The sequence below is a fragment of the Sturnira hondurensis genome, unplaced genomic scaffold (assembly GCF_014824575.4).
Source record: "Sturnira hondurensis isolate 20B ecotype Veracruz unplaced genomic scaffold, ASM1482457v3 Scaffold0015056, whole genome shotgun sequence".
Classification (NCBI taxonomy): Eukaryota; Metazoa; Chordata; class Mammalia; order Chiroptera; family Phyllostomidae; genus Sturnira; species Sturnira hondurensis.
The window spans coordinates 7,701,361-7,721,657 of NW_028087687.1; the positions used below are offsets into that span (position 1 = coordinate 7,701,361).

General features: G+C 34.8%; 1 protein-coding gene across 1 annotated transcript; it reads left to right on the forward strand.

The window, feature by feature from the left end:
* The first annotated feature begins 10,608 nt into the window (after positions 1–10,608).
* Positions 10,609–11,575, forward strand: LOC118999662 (olfactory receptor 1030-like). The gene is given in 5 exon segments (XM_037064367.1): positions 10,609–10,723; positions 10,726–10,868; positions 10,870–10,918; positions 10,921–10,977; positions 10,980–11,575. Coding segments are annotated over 5 exon segments (960 nt in total).
* The last annotated feature ends 8,722 nt before the right edge of the window (positions 11,576–20,297 follow it).

Below are 20,297 nucleotides of genomic sequence, written 5' to 3' on the forward strand. Positions count from 1 at the left end.
TGTGCACTTATAATATGCTATAAACTGACCTGAAGCTAAGATACAGTGCAGATGGTATAATGAGTTAGACAAATAAAGACACTACACTTACGGAGCTACCCCCAGACTAAGAACAAAAACAAACAAAAAATCCCAGCAGCACAATTATAGGTTGTAAGAAAACTCCGAGGAAAACAAAAAAGAGCAAGGTGTAGAAATAATTAACAAAACTGTTATGCTGATCTTCTCCTAAACAATTAAGGTGTGTGTGTGATTTTTTTTTACATAAACAGATTTTATTTGCATTTTTAATTATTCTTATTGACTTCTTTTCAAGATTTAAATTCCCTGGGATAAGGATTAGCATGGTCTATGTTAATCATCTCTGTGTCCTTCACATGACCTAGATTAGTGTCTTGTCCTAATTAACCTAAACATAAAGTTAATTGAAAAAAATTACTTAAAATTTCTATTTACAGCTGTAATACCAAGACAGAGTACTGGAAGGTATGTGTAAATCACAAATGAGAAGAGCATCAATTACCAACACTTCATTTTTCATTCATGACTGTTATCATAGCTTCCATTATGGTTTATAATATGCTTATTTTGCTGAAAAAATTATCATAAATATTTTCTCATGATTATATACTGATAATGACTGAAATATATTTTGTAATATACCAAAAAACAAGATGCATTTATCTAATTTCATTTTATTGTCTTAGATTCTGGTTATTTTTAGGAAAAAATTAAATAGCTGTAACTCCTCAATTGCACAGTAAATTTAGCCAAATATATGTACAGAAATGTTAAAAAGTAAGTGGAGATTTCAAACAACCACATTATCTACTGATCAAGGGAAAATTGCAAGCGTTCAATGTACACGAACCAAAACCTATTTATCACTTTAAAATGCACTTAATATGTATTAAGTAGCTAAAGTTTTCTTTGGTTTGCAATTTATATTTCCTCTCCATCTTCCACAACACTAATAATAATTTAATGTTTGTACAAAAATTACATATGCTTAGACCTTTGCTTCACAATTATTTAGTTTTTCTTTGAATCAACAGTTAATAAACCAGTGTTTATTTACTAAACCAAAGAAACCTTAAATACTATTCGAAGGAATCCAAGTTTTTTTTCCTTCTCTTACTATTCTTTCCCTTTTAGTTTAGTTAATTAGTATTAACATAATCATTGATTATCTTCAAGTTTGAATGGCTATCACGTGGTCTTTTTATATCTTGTAACTATGTAGCAATAATATATGAACATTGGAAATGCCAGAGTTGTGTTCTTAAATACCAATTATATAAACTAAAAACCCAGGTTTATATACTGTAATGATTAAAGAAATATAACTGTTGGGCAGTAAGTTCAATATTTGAATATTATTTTAATGATAAGCACACAGGCATATACAGGAAATTTCTTGCAACACTGAAAAATGCCATGTTCCTGTTCTTTTAAATTGCTGTGTAAATTCTTACTTGTTCTTTATCATCATTTTGTTTCTGTGACAATTGAAATTTTCAATCTGATTTCCCTAAGTGCATTTCTGAATACAAGTACATAAGGGTTGCATAAAACATACCATATTGCTTCTTCTCCCACAATAGAGAAGATGGATATGTAATTGTTGTATCTCTTGATCTTATAGTTATTTAACATTAAAGTTGCCAGAGTAAATAAATCACCATATCTGTGGGATCTGGGAAGAACTTTGAGTTGTCTGTGGTTATAATATGAAGACACCAAAACACATTATTAGTTTTCTGTAAGGCTTCCTATATTTTTGACCTTGGAAATAGTATAAAAAGAAGATGAAATAAAGTAATTTTATTAAAAAAATGAAAAGTCAGAAACAGAAAAAATGCTTTTATATCTCAGTCTAAAGTTGAAGTAACTCAAAGATTCAATACTTTTAAGACCTTATTAGTATTCCCTTTGTATGGAAGTACACACAGAAATACAAATGTCAACTTAAATTTACAAAAAATGAGTGAATCATTTGAAAATTAAGCAAGAACACAACAATATGAACTACCATTTAGTGACCATTGCCTCTGCACCAGGTGCTATGCTAAGTATTTTAAGGTCATATGTCCATTCATCATTATAATATCTCAAAATGGCCTATGATTTTTCTCTGTATTTTACAGATGAGAAAAAAAAGCTCAAGAAAAGTTAGCTGTCTTACCTAGATTTACCTAGCTACGCCTAGGTTGGTTCACGCCTATTGCCTGGGCCTAAATTTCTAAAACTTGAACATACTCTACACACGTTTCCAGCAACTGAATTCTTTTTTCCCACTTGTACTTACCTTATACACTTCCTATATATTTAGTTATACAATAGAGATGTTTCCAAAAATACACTGTATATCCTAAGCACATAAGTGAACAAACTTATAATTTCGAATCGAATGCCATGTAAGGGAGACTGAAGCAATATCCAAGAAAGGAAGGGTGATTAATATTGTGTATTCTGTCATGTAGTAGATCTTTAACTTGGGAAATTTATTTGATCTTTCTTTGCTCAACTTTCCTCAGCTATAAAATAGAACCAGCAGTAGCTCCCAGCTTATAATATTGTTTTTAAGAAAAACAGATTATACTTGTTCATGTGAGTCCATTCTCTTTTCCCCTATGATTCTCTCCCCTCTCCCCTCTGGGCCCTGACAGTCTGTTCCATANTTTTTTTTTTTTTTTTTTTTTTTTTTTTTACCCAGTGGCAGCACTGAGCTCTGGCCTAACTGTGAAGAAGTAGTTACATTTATACAGTCCTAAAATTACATTTGGCCCTTTGAAGGCAACTGCAAGGCTGATGTGGCATCCAGTGCAACTAAGTTTGACACCTTGATCTAGGTTAAATGAAGTCAGCCAGTTAGAGAAAGATGCATGATTTCCTGTGTGTATGGAATCTAGTAAACAAAATAAACAAACAGAAACATACTCATGTATACATAGAATAGGCTGACAGCTGGCAGAGGGGGCAAGGTTTGGGGGATTGGGTGAAGGGATTAAGAAATAAAAATTGGTAGTTTCAGAATATTCACAGAGATGTAGATTACAGGATAGGGACCATAGTTAATAATATGGAGATGATTATGTGTGGAGCCAGGTGGGTACTTGAAGCAGCTGGGGGACCACTCTGTAAAGTACATGATTGTCTCACCACTTTCCTGTACATCTGAAACTAATACAGAATCATATTAAATGTAAACTCTAATTTAAAAGTAAAGAAATAAAAGAAATTTTGGAAACTATGGCTGATGCATGTAATTAGCTTTCTGATACCAGACTGTTCCAATGAAACCCAAGAGGGGTTGTTCCCAATGTAACACTCATTGCCGATACTTTTAAGTCCTCCTGAGATTTGCTTTAAGAGAAGGTCCTTACCTCCCACAGCAGGGTATAAATGGAACCACCTTTTACAACTTAGAGAGGCATCAAGAAAGTTCCCTAATCAGAAATTGAGAAAACAGTGGTAATCAGAACCAGAGTAAGTTTTGGTATTTTTATTCTCTTTCAGTGAATAAGAAATTGTATTAAAATTTCAAACTGAGGCCTACCAAATTGCCCCTATGTCCTCAAATATGTACCTGCAATCCTTTCTCTTTTCAGTAGCAGAGTTTGAACTTGAACTGATTTCCCAGACCAGGTTCATTGAAAGTTCTATTGATGTCCCTGGACAATATTTTATAGAACTGTCACTGGTTCAACTGAAGCAAGAAAGACCAACATTCTCATCTCACACAACCGTAAGGACATTTCAACGTGAGATGGAGCTTACCCTCATATAAGAGTTTTTGTAGTTTGAGCCAAGTGACCTATAAGACCCTGGCATATTGTGTCTTTTGGTAGGTTTTAATGTGTGAATTTATATGGTTCTGGATCCATAGGATCCATATTTTTAAAAGTTTCATTAGATTTTTCATAGGACTCATATTAACAAAACCAAAAGCTTAAGGGCCATTTTTACAATGAATTTTTTCTAAACATTTTCCCTTATTTCTACTTCCTCTTACTCTGAAAACACAGAACAAAACTCTTTTTTAATTCATTTGAAATTGCATGGCCTATAAAATTTGTCTAGACAGCTAGCCAGCCCATCAGCTGGGTTACCCTTGACATTGTCATCAGGGCTGATTTATGCTTTGAGATTTCTTTTTTCTTCTTCCATCTATGTTCTTGTTGTTTGTCTTCTAGTTCTTCCTATTCTTATTCTACTTGTACTTCTTGTTATTCTTCTTCTTCTTGCAAGAGTTGGGGTACTCTCCTTCCCCTTCCATATCCCCATTGTCAGCTCCATTAGCCTCTGTGATCCAGGAATGGCTGACTTTGTGGCTGACCTTGTACAACTTGTACAAGCTTTTTAATGCTCCACTGTCATTGTGTTAAAATTCTTAATAGTTTTTGATAAAAGATTAGCTGAATTTTGTTTTGTAATGGACCCTGTATACTGTGAAGCTAATCCTAGGTCCTGGATTTATAATTCATAGCTTTATTCTACCCTTGACATGCTCCTTTGCTGGTCCTCCCCCTTCAGGCAGAGACTCTCCCTGGTTGTAAACTAGGAAACCCCCCAATTCTTTGTTCAGAAGATGTTCATCTTTCTCTCTCTGGCCTGAAACAGGCAGTCAGAGCAGCTGTGATTTTATTTCTCTGTAAATACACACTACTCATAGTCTTGTTGGCTTCTCTCCACTTCTCAGTTTTTCTGCTCTACTTCAGCTGGATATTTCTGGATCCCTCATGAGTTACTGAGCTTTTGAGTCAAAACCATTTCCGATTCCATGGGCAGTCAGTAAGTCACATGCAACAAATAGTTCTTCTGCAAATGAACCCCTCAAAGTCAGTTTCCAGCTGTGTCTTTTTAAGTCTGAAATTTCTGAATCCTTCTCTTACTCCTTCCAGTTTTCTCTGTTCTTGTAACAACTGCCTATTTTCTCTCTTGGACTTCCTGGGTAGAAGAGAATATGAAAATGTATATCTTCTAAGCCACCTGCTGCTGTCAACAAATCAACACGCTGTTGCTTGAGTATTTTTTGCTAGACACTTCTTGAAGAGAAGCTGTGCCTACTCTCCAGTGAAAGTCCTTGATACTCTTAGTAGGAAAGTGATAGATAGAGGTGACTCAGACTTCAAGAAAGTGAAACATTTGTGTTTTAGGAAGTAATTCAGCTGGGATTTTTTGCTCTCTACTTCATGAACTCTGCACACACACACACACACACACACACACACACACACACACATTACTAGCAGTTCCAGAGGAAGACTACATATGGTATCTCAGCATTTGCTTTTTATCCCTCCTAGAATACCCTTCTTTTTAAATGAAATTGATTGGGGTGAGTTGGATAGTGAGATTATCTCAGTTTCAAGTGCCCAGTTCTATGATGCATCATCTGTATGTTGCATTGTGTGCCCAAAGTGAAGTCTTTCATCACCATATGTTTGATGCCCTTTTCTCTTTACTACCCCGCACCCTTCTCAAAAAAGCTGCATTGCTAGTCTCCTTATCCTGCAGTTTCTCCCTAAAAAACCTACCTTTTCATGAGTTCTTTGTTGATGTTATTTTAAAGAATTTGAATGCTTCCTGCCTAAGTGCATTTTCTTTTTTCCATAACAGTGCTGTTTAAAAAAACCATGTACTTACCTGCAACGCCATATGACTCTATTAGAATATGATGCCAGAAGGGCAGGAGTTTTGGGTAGTTTTGTTCACATTGCATCTACCATGCCTAATCACTTGCTTATGTTAAGTATCAATTAATACTTGTTCCATGGATATCCAGTTTGATTTGCACAATGACTTGTGAGATAGGCGAGATGGATATTATTATTATTACTACTTACAAATGGGGGAATAAAGTGACTCATGGATAAGAATTGTTATGCTATCAATAACTATTATTAATGTAATCAACCAACATTTATATACATTTATTATTTTGGGTAATGAAGACAGAAGTGTAAGAAGACTTTGTCACTGACTTTCTAAAAGCTACACTAAAATATGTGAGACAAGAACAGAGAAAAAATTAATATGAGAGAAAAAACAAAAAATAAAGCATCTTAAGAACAAAGAACAGGGATTCAGCACTAGTTGTGATGTGAAGGAGAGCTAATTGGTTACCAGAGGGAAGGGGGTTGGGAGAAGTAAAGGGTAAATGGGGTCAGTTATACGGTGATGGAAGATCAGGCTTTGGGTCATGGACACACAATGCAATATACAGAAGAACAGCATAGAATTGTACACTTGAAACCAGTGTAAAAATTTTAAAAATTTAATTAAAAAACCACAGGGACTGTAATGTTTTTAGATAAATACAAGTTGTGGTTAGTTACTCAGGTACTAACTATGCAAAAGTTATTTCTTCTTTATCAACACATGTCATTGATGAAAATTGTATTCAAAATACTATATGAGAATTCACTTGATTTGATGATTATTGCTCATATGTTTGGCATATGTTTATGTTACTAGTGTGATGTGTCTTTTTAAATTGTGATTGTGACAATATCTACATTAGAGTCTTTGAAATAATTGTTAAATATGAAGATAACAGTATATTGTATCAGACCTTTTGAAAAAACTTCCTTTGAATTTGCTTGAAGATCATGTTTTTCAAAAACTTGCTTCACATACTTAAATTTAAAAAGCGCTTAATTCTTCTAAGGATATGGCATCATAAAAAGGTCCATGAAGATAAATGTCTTTGGGTCAAATGTCTTTGCATCTTGATGATGAGTTTGGTGTTCTGTATGCATGTGTTTCAAGTAGCTCAGTAAAAACTCAGGTCTGGGATAAAGATAAATGACCTACACCTGTTAGTCTCTGCCCTTAGCCTTCAAACTGTGGCCCTTGGACTAGCAGCAACAGCACTACTTCGAAGGTTTTTAAAAATGTGACATCACATTCTGTACCTCAGATGTACCACGCCCAAATCTGTGCTTTAACCACATCCTACATGATTTGCAGACACCTCAAATCTGAGGGGCAGTGCTCTGAGTGGAACTTCCCTGTTGTCATGACCTGGAACACTAGTGTGCTCTTGTTGTTTACAATAGTAGACAGAAGAGACATGTTTTTAGCCCAGTTCCTTGAATTTATTTTGTTCTTATGACCATTTCTTTAAGAAACACACCTTCCACCCCAACTTACTAAGTAAAACCATAAACTATAGGTCATAATAATGGTTTCCTATTGATGTGCTTGTGAAATAGTAGTGACTAGTAGGGAGTGGACCAGAACCAGCATTCTTTCCTAAGCATGAGTGTGTGAATCTAATCTGTAGCCTCTGAGCTGTAGGATTCTACTTCCTTCCTCTGAACTGCAAAACTGGATCCATAAACTCAGGTCTCAGAAAAGAATAATTGCTTGCTTATTGGAGTTTCCTAGTTTTTAAAAAAATTAATGTTTGGATTATTAATTTCAATCTTACTTTTTTGTCATGTAGGTGTTTATACATTTTTCACCTTAACATTGCTCTAGCTAAAAGCTACTTATTTTTATACCCAGTTTACAATATTTTGTTATTTTCCCAATGACTTTTTCTTTAATGTACAGGTTATTTAGCACAGAGTACTTAATGATCATAATTGGGACTTTAAAAGATATTTCATTGTTATATATTTGTAATTTAGTTCTCTTATCAAAGAACTAGCCTTATAATTTTAATCTTGAAAATTTATTGGCTAATGTTTTTCCAGCTTTATTGAAATATCATTTATACAGAACCTTGCTTAAACTTACAAAGGTATATATTAGAAAATGATTATTAGAATAAGGTTAGTTAACACATCTATCATCTCACATAACTACAATTTTTTTGTTGTAGTAGATAATTGGATACTTGGTAATGCGAAGAAAAGGTAGATATGCTATTTTCACACTTACTGTGTTTTCATGTATGAACAAATCTTATATTGATAAATTACATGCTCACCAGGCTTTTCATAATATATTAGTTTCAAACTGCCAGACCCAACACCTGCATTACAACTTATTATGATATCTTGTTCAAGTTATTTTACTCATTGGGTTTTGAAATTCAACCACTTTATTCTATATACAAAAATATTTTCAGCAAACAGTAGCAGTTTTGTGGAAGAGACTGTACAAAACAATTCAAACTGGTAAGACATCACAGGAAGATCAAAGTCCACCGTGAATCATGTCATTATTTTAAATCTTTATTTCTTTTTACTGATCTGATTGGAGTACATGTGATCCTTAATATACAAATTTTATAAGAATAAACTTCTGATCAGCCACAGGAATCAGCTCAAAATGATTTTAAATTGAGGCAATTGCAGTTCTCATATCCCAAGACTCAGGAGTCCACATGAATTACTATTTCCCTGGAGTTTTCTCTTGTGGTAACATTGTAATTTTTTTTTCAGGGTGTGTTGAAAATTAATTCAGGGATAAAAGTTCCAATTTGCAAGTCAGGTATAAATCATTCCCAGCAACTCATTGCTTGGGCCACTAGTGTCTCTGAGAAGCCTTTCCTGGGTCAGGTAGGTATGACAATTCTGACTTTCATGCCTGCACTTTCTCCTCTTGTTTCAGCTTTGAATCTCATGAGCCAGACTCAGATGACCACAAAAGGAGCTGTGAATATCAGCATAATTTCTCAGTATTTGTTATTTAGATTGATCACTAGGAAATATAAAATTGTGTTGGATTTGGAACTACATAAGTGATGAGTCAGGATGTAACAAGTTATGGAACCTTTAGACATTATTTAGTCAAAGTCTGAGACTGAATATGTAGACTCTAAAGTTTATAGAAAAAAGAAACTATATTAAGGTAAAGAGACTGCTTTTTAATGAGTTTTTACTGGTAGATGACTGACTAGTATGAAACCGCAAAATGTAAAATGATCCATAGTTTAGGATGCATCCTGCCCTTATATTTGTGAGACACTGGACTGGAAAACCAAGAGAGGGAGAAGGTGCTGGAGTTCATGATGACAAAGTAGACAAAGCAGGTGCTCCATTCTGGGAAATTTCTATCCACATGAGATAAGTTTAAACACAAAATTATTTGCCAATACTGTATTTGATTAGGTTTCTCCTAAAAATAATGAATCTGATAACTCTTTAAAATTGAAAGGTCCTAAGATATTGGGACATGGGACAATATGAACATATAGTAAAAATTCAACTGGCCCGAGTGGCTGCTGACACTGTAGCCTGGAAACCATTCTCTAGTTCTCTTCAGTTCACTCTTGCCCAGATTGTCTGTCTACTCGCTCTTATGATCTAATATAACTCACGCAGGCATTTGAGTTTTGATTCATTACCTTCTTTGGTGTATCACTTATGAAATAACACATGTCGACATTAAGAATCCATAATGAAAATATATTTTCTAGTTGCCTGGCACAATGATTTCTCATTTTATTCTATAATTATAATCAATATTATTTGAATGTGTAATCCTTTCATTATAATTAACATAATCTGAACTCTAGTGCTAAGAATAATTCTCTATTAATTAGTCTTTGTTTTATAACTTTTGGTCATTATAGTTCTGTAATAAAGAAGGTTGAACTATTTACATATGTTGTTAGAAAGTTTAGAGTCATATTTGCATTCCACCATAGACTTTAAAGTCAAATTTGCCAAATTCTGTTATTGGTTATAAATTCTTTAAGTGCTTTTTGTTAAATTAAAAAAAATAAAAGAATGGATAAGCAAAAGAAACTATCACATAAATTTTAGATACTTCTCTTAATGTGTTTCTTGCTTTTACTCGTGTAAACTCTTCAGAATAAAAATTTCTTCATCAGTTATTCATATAGGACTTTCCAAATTTGGAGTTCTTGTCTTTGATCTATTCATACAGGATAACACAATCTTCTACATTTTTTGAACGATGCAGTCTAACACGTCCCAGAACATTTGCTTCAAACCTCTATAATTTTGAGCTCTCTAGTGCAATGGAGAGTGCCGTTCTCAGAGGCTGAATTTTTAAATATGCACACCCCATTAATGACTAAAAAACCATTTTTCAACCACATCATCATTTTGTCCAGAACTTGAGCTCAATGATAAAGCCCATGCTTTTATGGTAAACTGCAAGTAGCAGGTAGTCATTCAATACATTTTAGACAGACTTTGGCTCCAAATTCCTGCTTTCCAAAACAGGTTGGTATCACAAGAGTTCTTTCAGAATCATCTGAACATTATACATGTAGGTAACAAGGGCCATGACCTTCTCAAAATCCCAGCTCCTACAGTGTCAGACTCTGTCTAACAATAGGGATATGTAAGGGGAACTGTGAACAGAAAATAAGAGAAAGAAACATATGACAAACTTCTCAATCACTTCTTTCTTTCTTTCTTTTTTTAAATTTTATTTATTTATTTATCTTTAGAGGGGAAGGAGAGAGGGAGAGAAACATCAATGTATGGTTGCCTTTTGTGCGTCCCCTGCTGGGAGCTGGCCTGCAGGGAACCCGCCTGCAACCCAGGCATGTGCCCTGACTGGGAATCGAACCGTGATCCTCTGGTTCGCAGGCCTGCGCTCAATCCATTGAGCTCCGCCAGCCAGGTCAATCACTTCTTTAATTCATCTAAGTGAGCAATGCTGGCACCTAAGAGAATGCTCAGAGAAAATTCCACCTTGGTGACTGAATTTATTCTCTTAGGATTAACAGACCGTCCAGAGCTTCAGCCCATCCTCTTCGCACTATTCCTGGTGATCTACCTGATCACTGTTGAGGGAACCTTGGCATGTTGGTATTGATCAGGATAGATTCACGCCTCCACACCCCCATGCACTTCTTTCTTGCCAGTTTATCCTGCTTGGATTTGTGCTATTCTGCTAACATGACTCCTAAGATGTTGGTGAACATCATCTTAGGAGTCAGAAAAGAAAATCATTTCCTATGCTGCTTGTCTAGTCCAGTGTTATTTTTCATCGCCATGCTGATTACTGAATATTACATGCTAGCTGTGATGGCTTATGATAGGCCATCTGTAGCCCTTTGCTTTATAGCAGCAAGATGTCCAATGGTGTCTGCATTCGCCTGATTGCTGGTCCCTACATCTATGGGTTCCTTAGTGGCCTTATGGAAACCATGTGGACATACCGCTTGACCTTCTGTGGCTCCAATATCATTAATCACTTCTATTGTGCTGACCCACCCCTCATCCGACTCTCTTGCTCTGACACGTTCATTAAAGAGACATCCATGTTTGTGGTAGCAGGATTTAACCTCTCCAACTCCCTCCTCATAATCCTCATCTCCTATGTCTTCATTCTCGTCTCCATTCTGAGGATGCGTTCTACTGAAGGCAGACAGAAAGCTTTTTCCACCTGTGGATCCCATCTTATGGCAGTGACTGTGTTTTACGGGACCTTGTTCTGCATGTACGTTACACCTCCCATGGACAAGTCAGTGGAAGAATCCAAAATCATTGCTGTTTTCTACACTTTCGTAAGCCCAATGTTGAACCCCATCATTTATGGTCTGAGAAACAAGGATGTGAAACAAGTTTTGTGGAAATTGATCAGAAGAAATACACTTTTGAAGAAAAATCACAGTATCTCTTTTTTAGTAAAATAAAAACATATTTATAACAACTGGATCTGACTTTAACTGCATTTATAGTAAAGTGAATTTTATTTCATTTATTTATGTATTTTAAATTTTATTTATTGATTTCAGAAAGAGACAGAGATAATAAGAGACTGATATGTTGTTCCATTTATTTATGCATTCATTACCTGATTTTCGTATGTGCCCGGACTAGAGATGGAACCTACAAACTTGGTGCAGCAGATCAACAGTCTAACCAACTGAACTACCTGGCCAGGGAAGCAAAATCAACTTTAAATAGATATAAAAAGCTGTAATCTAATGATAGACTATAAAAATATAGGTATAGAAAATTTATAGTTATATATGAGACATGTGAGTACATGGTGTGTGAGTGTAAAAGGGTGGACATTATAAATGTATGTATGAAACATACTTTCTCTTCTTTCATACATTTTTACATTTATGACCTTATTTTTACCCTTGGATTGTAAAAATTACACAGTCTCAGAATAAAATATCTGATCTCTGCAAGTCTATAAAGTAAAAGAGCAAAATATTTCCTTTTCCCTCTGTCTTGATCTTTCATTCTTATTTCTTAAAACTACCACTATTAACAGTTTTCTATGTTTCCAGAAAATTTCTATGTATCCATAAAGTGTTGTGTGGTATAGTTATATCCATATATACATATACACAAATTGTTAATGCACATGTAGAGTATTGTGAGCTAATTTTTACTATTTTTATAATTCTGTAGAATTGATGATGTAGGGGCTTCAATCTTGTTAGGGGTTTAGAGAAATAGGACCACAACAGCTAATGAGACTTGTCACCTCTTGGAAAGAGGAGTTACCATAACATCCCCATGTCCATGCCTGACACCCATTCATTTCTTTCCACTTACAAGAATTACTTTCAATAAGACAGCTTTCTTTGGTCATAACAGGAAACAAGAAGCTCCTGACAATTACTTGTTTTAGATAAAACTCCTGAAGCAGGCGAAGAATGGTTCTTACAAAAATATACGGCTTACAGAGTTTTCCTGAATTCATGAAGCTTTAAAGAGAAAAATCAACATAATTTGTTAAGTGCTATAGTATAGGAAAATGGAAGTGCTGATGCAAAAGAGGAAAGAAGCAATTCATTCTGAGTTAGTTGAAGTTTCATTTTTGTGCAAGACAAGAACTTGTTCATCCTTTGTGCTCCTGCTCCAACTTACTCTTAGCTCCTAGTTCAATGTTATGTCAGACCAGTTGGGTCTGAGCAAAATAAGTGTTACAACTGTTTTGTGACCACATGTGAATGTTACTTTCAGTGACAAAGTAAAAGCCATACATAGAACAGTAATTAGTCACTTTCCCAATTGAGACATTTTTTCTGAGTTGTATTTCAAAGTTTCTTTTTCACCTTACAGCCTATTTTTGCTGAATATTTCCTGCAGGGTAAGATTTTAATATTCATTAATTGTATATTATCATATATAATTATTTCAAGCTTTCCTATGACTAGATATTATTTAAATAGCTATATATTGTAAGTCAGAGTGTTTACAAATTCTGTTAAAACACACATATAAACAATTATTTTTGTAACTTTTAACATTCAATTGATAGTCTGCTGGATTCTACTTAAACGCATACCTAGATCTATTACTATGTAAGCACACACATACTCGGTTATATAAAACAAGCCCCTTTATTAGTTCAAAATATTCTGTTCTCAGTATCCATGTCTTTATCCTTACAGCCTAGCTGGGCACCAAATAGAGGTTCAATCATAATGGCAGCATAAAATAATAAACAAATCTCCATTTTGAAAGTGAACAAATTATCTCCATTTTCAAATGGGTGAGAAAAATGTTTTCGAATGGACCAACCGATGACTCAGAGAAAAACTATGAGTTACAAGGCAACAGAAATGTTTAGAAATACAAGTAACCCATAATGTCACTGACGTGTACAACTGACACTAGCGACGGGAAGACCACAGTGATGCCCACGTGCACACATGTTAAAGATAGAGGGGGAATGATCCCATGTGCTTTCACGAATTGACTGGCTGGCTGGGATGACACCATCAGCCTCTTAAAACAGTTTGTCTTTTATTTCATGCTGCACTGTGCTGCACATAGAGTAAGTATGTGCTGGCTAAACATTTTTTGTGTTAGTGAATTATTCCAGTAGATTCAGAATTTTTACCTAAAATTGAAGGAATTCCCTTATTAATGAAAATCTCTCATGAAGGATCTTAAATTATTGCTCTTCTCTTTTTAAAGTTAATTCCACTGGAGTCTTTATTTATTTAAAAAATTGAGCAATGTAATGGTAAAAAGAATCTATGAGAAAATAGAAGATATTTGCTATACTTCTCTAAGAAATCATTGTTATGATATTTTATATTTTTCTCCTCACTCATCTAAAAGTTTATGACTCTAATTGGTGGTTTTGTGAGGAAAACTAATCCATGTGTATTTAGAAAAAGTAAATGTGCAGGAAGTGGCAGTGCCATGAGTACAACATTTTTATTAACATATATTTCCCTGGGAATGGTGGATATCTGAGGAATGTTTAAACTCTCACTCATACATACATGAAAGAGAGAGAAAGAAATAATGATAATGCTTATTACCAAGGTTCAGGTCCTGCCTGACTATAGTTGTTTCACATAATGTGACAACCAATACTGATTTTAGTGTCATAGTCTCCTTTTGAACGATGAGCAGAGACTCACAGAGTAATGATTACCCTACAACCAAAAGGCAAACCCAAATGTGTCTAGCTTCAAATGTTTTTTGTTTTCATATGGAAACATACTTTTTTCACTATATATTGTTGAAAAAACACGATGAAATGAATAAAACTATTATTTCTGTCTTCTAAAAAATCTTCCTCATACATTTGACAGCTGCATGCCACTGAATTACATAATGCAGTATCAGAAAACATCCTATTTTATGATTTATGGACTAATTCAGCTTGTTCAGCAAAGTAAGCTTTGTAGTTCAGGTCATGACTTCATCATTTGTCAGCTGAATTAATAGTTAGGTGAATGAACTCTGGAATCTGATTTATTGAACCAATTACTCAACATCTTTCTGCCTCAGTTTCTCCTATATGAGATCATCATATAGCACTTTCTCATAGGAAGGCTGTGTAGCAGAAATCTATTAACACATGTAAAGTACTGAACACAATGCCTGGTACTTACTATTCATGCAATAAAAGTTCATTCATTTTTAATATTAACTAGAAAATCATGTCACCTTACTTAGTTCCCTTCCATAGGTTTCTATATTTTTATATTATTACATTTAGCACTCTTTGGATATAATATCCTTACACATGTGTTTAATTAGTGCCTGTGTTCCCTGTCATAATATAAATGCCACAATATCAGATAAAATATTTGGAAGCAAGCATGAGGTCTGTCCAGAAGATATACAGCCATGTAATATGAAAAGTAGAGACGTTTATTGAGGAAGATACAAGATACTAAAAACATTGCACATAGAATAATGATGCCTCAGTTCCCATGAAAGCAGGCACCTTGGGACTTCACACAATTCTCCCAGTTGCCATGAGCTGCCCTGTCATATTTTCCTGAATCTCATCAATGGTCTAAAATCTCTTCCCTCTCAAAGATTATTTTAGTTTTAGAAAACTCAGAAGTCAAAGGGCACCAAATCTGAGCTGTAGGGGTGCTCAGTTGCCTGGGTGATTTGATGTTTTGCCAAAAAGACTGCATGTGACACGCATGAGTAGGCATGTTGTGGTAATGAAACTGCCATTTGCCAGTTGTCCATAGCTGGGGCTTTCTGAATCACCCAAATAGTTTCCATGGAGGAATGTTCAAGCTTATTGCAAAATTTGATGCAGATTCATTGTTCTACTCATTTAGTCACATTGAATGTGACGGCCACACAGTACACATGCTCACTCAACAGTGTCTACTGTTCCCACTGATTGGTACAGTGATGTTGTCATCACTCACGCATGTGCATTCCAGTCCACTCTGCTTGGCTGCCAGGTTAGATCAATGTCCCACAAGCAGTTCTCATTATTTTAACAATAGATGGACTTTTTCCAGACATACCTTGCATTTTTCCATTGCTTAGCCTGGTACATAGTGTATACCATGTACCAGGGGAAAAAAAGAGAAATAGATTGGTAGGTAGGTAAGCAGCTTGGTAAATACATAGAGAGAAAACTTTAACACACTGGAGATTATAAGTCTTATAAACCGATGGAACTAGAAAACATGAAACATGCTGATGGAATTATAAATATGTATGATTCATTCATGTATAGTAAATCTGTTTTGATTTTCTTAAACAGAAGAATTTATTTGAAAATGTTCAGAATAAGTCAAAATTTAGCTTCCTGAGGGTGATCAGTTGTCCATTGTTGTAACTTGTCTACTTTTGCCTTGTTCCTAGTTATCTGTATTTCTTTGTTGTGCAAACCTTGAGCCTAACTCGGCACATCACACCCTCATACTGTCTCCTCACCAATCTGCCAATTACATGCATTCTCCTTAACCTTTTATTTAATAATGTCATTTGCTTGATCAATTCATTTGACCAGTATAACATGATTACATTTCTGTTAACTCAATATTTTGTTCCTGATGTTATCTTTGACAATTACATCCACATAATCATCTGTTTTTCATGTAGTTACAACATTGGGTACACACTGTTCTACAATCCCATGGCCACCCTGGTCTATATATGTGGTTTTACATAAATTTAACATCACAGTTGTTTTCTCCAGAGCGGGCAATATGGAACATCATCATACTTCGTGGTTACTCAGACCAAATAAAATTAAGTTTTTAACTATACATATTATTGAAACTCTAGAATATTTTTAGGGTTACACAAGAATCTCAACTTTGAAATTAACAAAAAATTTTTCAATCTTTGTAAATCCAGAAAAAACCTCTTTGCTTTCAAAATCTCTCATAAGTATGGCTAGGTAATGATACTTCCTTGAAAGAATCAATATAAATATTCAAATAGTAACCCTTCTGTATATTTGTGACCCTTCTTTTGAACTGACAAATAAATAGAAAGAAAAATGTAATATTTGAAAATACGATGAAATCCAGAGTTGAATTACTACTTATTTTTTTATCTATAAGCATAAAGAATCACTATGTAAATAATTTGAAAGGCTTGCATTTTGTTTTTATTATTGAATATAATAAAACATTGTATTTTTGTTTTTCTTGAAAGAAGGTGATTATTTGTTTCAATAATTGAATAAACTCTTATAAAGTAAATTTTCAAAGAATGTCTAATGAATAGTTAAAAACAATAGGTGGGTAACTGAATTGCTTAATATCTTTGGTTCTAAAGCCTTGGTTCCTTAGTTTTTATCTGTCTCACATTGCACAAGGAGATCCTTCATAATTTAATTGTAAAATTAATTTTTCTGAGTTGTAAAGAGCACTTCTAAAGTGATATGATGTTTGAGGAACAAGCTTGGAAAATCAGAATGTATGTAAAAGTAGCCATTGATTCAAGACGTAAAAAGAAAAAAGTATATATAATCATTATTTATTATGATGGTCTTGGGTTGGAAGTTATAGAATAATAAATGGATTTTTCCTAGAAGACTTGCTCTATTTAAGGACCTAAAAGCAGCCTGAATTACTTGGGTAAGACTATTCTGATAACAAGTTTCCTTTCACCTTATACCTCAGCTGATAAAAATATCTTAATATGTTCGTGATCATGTGTTAATTTAAGTCTGCTCAACACAAAGTTATGGAGTTTATCAAAGGCAAGATACTGTAGGTTTTTAAAAAATATTTTATTTATTTATCTTTAGAGGGGAAGGGAGGGAGAGAAGGAGAGAAATATCAATGTACGGTTGCCTTTTGTGCATCCCCTGCTGCACAAAAGGGAACTTCAGGGAACTGGCCTTCAGGGAACTGGCCTGCAACCCAGGCATGTGCCCTGATTGGGAATCGAACCGCGATCGTGTGGTTCGCAGGCCCGCGCTCAATCCACTGAGCCACACCAGCCAGGGCCTGTAGGTTTTTAATATGATTAAACATATACCCACTGCCAATCAAGAATAATGTTTATTAATGGAGAAACATTCTCAATTATTTTACCTTAACACTTCTGAGAAACAGCTGAAGTAGTTTTTAAAAAACTGTTTTGTGAATACAGTTAGTATGTCTACTTTATTAATCAAATATATTAAAAACACCTAACCACTAGAAAATTCAACAATTATACAAAATACATCACAGCCTAGGAAAGTATACTAAATCATGTGCATACTTTAGCTTGCTCCAGTGGCTTTCATTTGCCCTTGGGCTTTTCTAAAAACAAAACAAAACAATATAAAACAAGCAAAAGGAAAGGGGGGCTAGATGTACCCCTTTGTTTCCCAAATGAATCAATGATCACTGCAAGGACACTATGTGGTAGAATATGTTCTCACTGCATTGATGGCCAAGTAACGTGAGTGAGTAACTTTCTTTTTCAAACGAAGCCCTTTTTGCTGGATAATGAAGGTAGCAAAAAAGAATGGTGTCCAGAAATGCATGGCTTCACTCAAGCAGTAGGCAAAGCCACTACCAAGAGAGCTGAGGAGGAAAACACACAAGAGATGCTTAAGCCATTCTTAACTTCCCTGTGAAAATTCCCTGAGCTATCTTCAGGGAGCTTTTAATCGGCAGAATTGATTGCTTAATCATGTTGTTTTTAAGATGCCATAGGGAGAAGGAAACAATCTTATAAATAAATAAGGGCTGATTTTCCTCACTTCCTATTTTTGAAGGCTCACTGATTTTTCCCATCACTTTCCCAGTACTTTATAGGTAGGACTGTCTATTTTGTGTGAAGAACTAGCAATGGGGTTATTATTTATACTTGGAATTAATTTCTTCTTTGATTAGGACAAGTGTGTGAATAGAATAAAGAACTGCACAACAATAATTAGGGTTGGTTATAAGGGAAGTACTAATGCTTACAATTTGAGAATTTTTATTTATTCTAAATATTAAACAAAGGAGAAGTAGAAACAAAAAATTTCTTGTGATGGCCTTATTTGCTTCACACATGGTCAGATGGTTACATACATTACAACTTTCAAAATCCTTAGAGAAAACCGTTGTTACAACGTTTTCTAAATGAGAACACAGAGGCTCATAAAGGTTACATTTTCTACAGTTATAGAGTTAATAGGCAGCACAGTCATTTTTCAAGTCAAATCTGCTTAGTTCCAAAACCTATGGTTGATATTGTGAGACAAATTTCGGTACTCAGAATATCAGAATAATTTTAGCACAAAATAGTTTTTTTTAATTTTGAAAAGCACAAATATACCTTGGTAGAGCATCATTAAGGAAAGTAGGATCTAAGACTAGGGTGTGAACACATATGCAGGTACGATATATTTCAGTATTCTCTGGTAGGAGGGGAGAAAAAGATAATGGGACACGCCACCACTGACATGAAAATATATGCACACACAGTGAGGAAAAGGTGAGATGCTCAGAATGATATGTAGAAAGAAAAATAGGGAGTTCTTGAAGTCATTTCGGGAAAGAAGAGTAGAGGTAAGAAAAAGGATGGGGGAGAAATAAGAAAAACCAAAGATGTTATGAAGCTGGGGATTAGGTACTATAAAGCAGTCCATGAAAAAAATCCTCCATGGCCCTGGCTGGAGTGGCTCAGTGGGTTGAGTGGCTCAGTGGCTCACTGGCCTGGGAACCTAAGGGAATCCCAGTCTAGGACACATGCCTGGGTTGCAGGTCAGGTCCCTAGTAGGGGATGCAGAAGAGGCAAACTCACATTGATGTTTTGCTCCCCTTTTCCTTCCCTTTCCCTCTCTAAAAATAAATAAATAAAATCTTTAAAAAATGTAAAAATCCTCTGTGGTTAGGATTCAGGAGGGACATTTAAAAAATACACATGCCCAACATTTTAATTATTTTATTCTTTTGCAACAAATACTATCTTCCAGCTACATTTCATAGAATTGCAATGTATGTGTGTGTGTATTTGTGATATTGGATTTCTAAATGACATGGAACAAATGAATAGGAAGTTTAAGACAATTTTAAAATGTCTCACAAGGTGAACATTGCGATTATCTAGGTGTTATTATAACAACTTTTAAGTCATAGCATAGTCCTTGGACATACCCTATGAGGGATTAATTAAATTCAAAATAACAATTATCACTTCATATAATTATATCTTATATAGCAATCAGCCTTATAGCATCCTGAGTACTGATCCTAGAGGTGTGTTATTAGTTGGATAATAACTAATTCATGCAAGAGTAAAATAAAACGATAGTTAAACAATTTAGAGTTCAATTCTCATTTATATACACCTCGGGGATATGTCATTTCAGCATTGCCACAATTAGGAGTTTCAACTTATTAACCCATTTTTCTGCCATTTCATCCATGGATCTAGGCTCAGCACTATGCCCATACCATAGCCTCAGGAAGGAGAACAGGGGAAGGGGAGGGCAAGCCTCTGGTATAAAGGGGTAGAAAACACTGTACCTGTCAGACAAAATCACACCCTTTCATCACCTTCTCTTGGCTAGACCTCACTCTTTTGTTGTAGTTAATCTAGTTTGAAAGTAACCAAAGAACAGGGTCATTTTTGGCTACTTTGCTTTGTTTACTATGGTTTTGCCTTTTTAAAAAAGTGTTGTTTTAAAGAGACTAGCTGTGGATCTAAGAAACAAGCACTTGTGTGGGTGTGGGG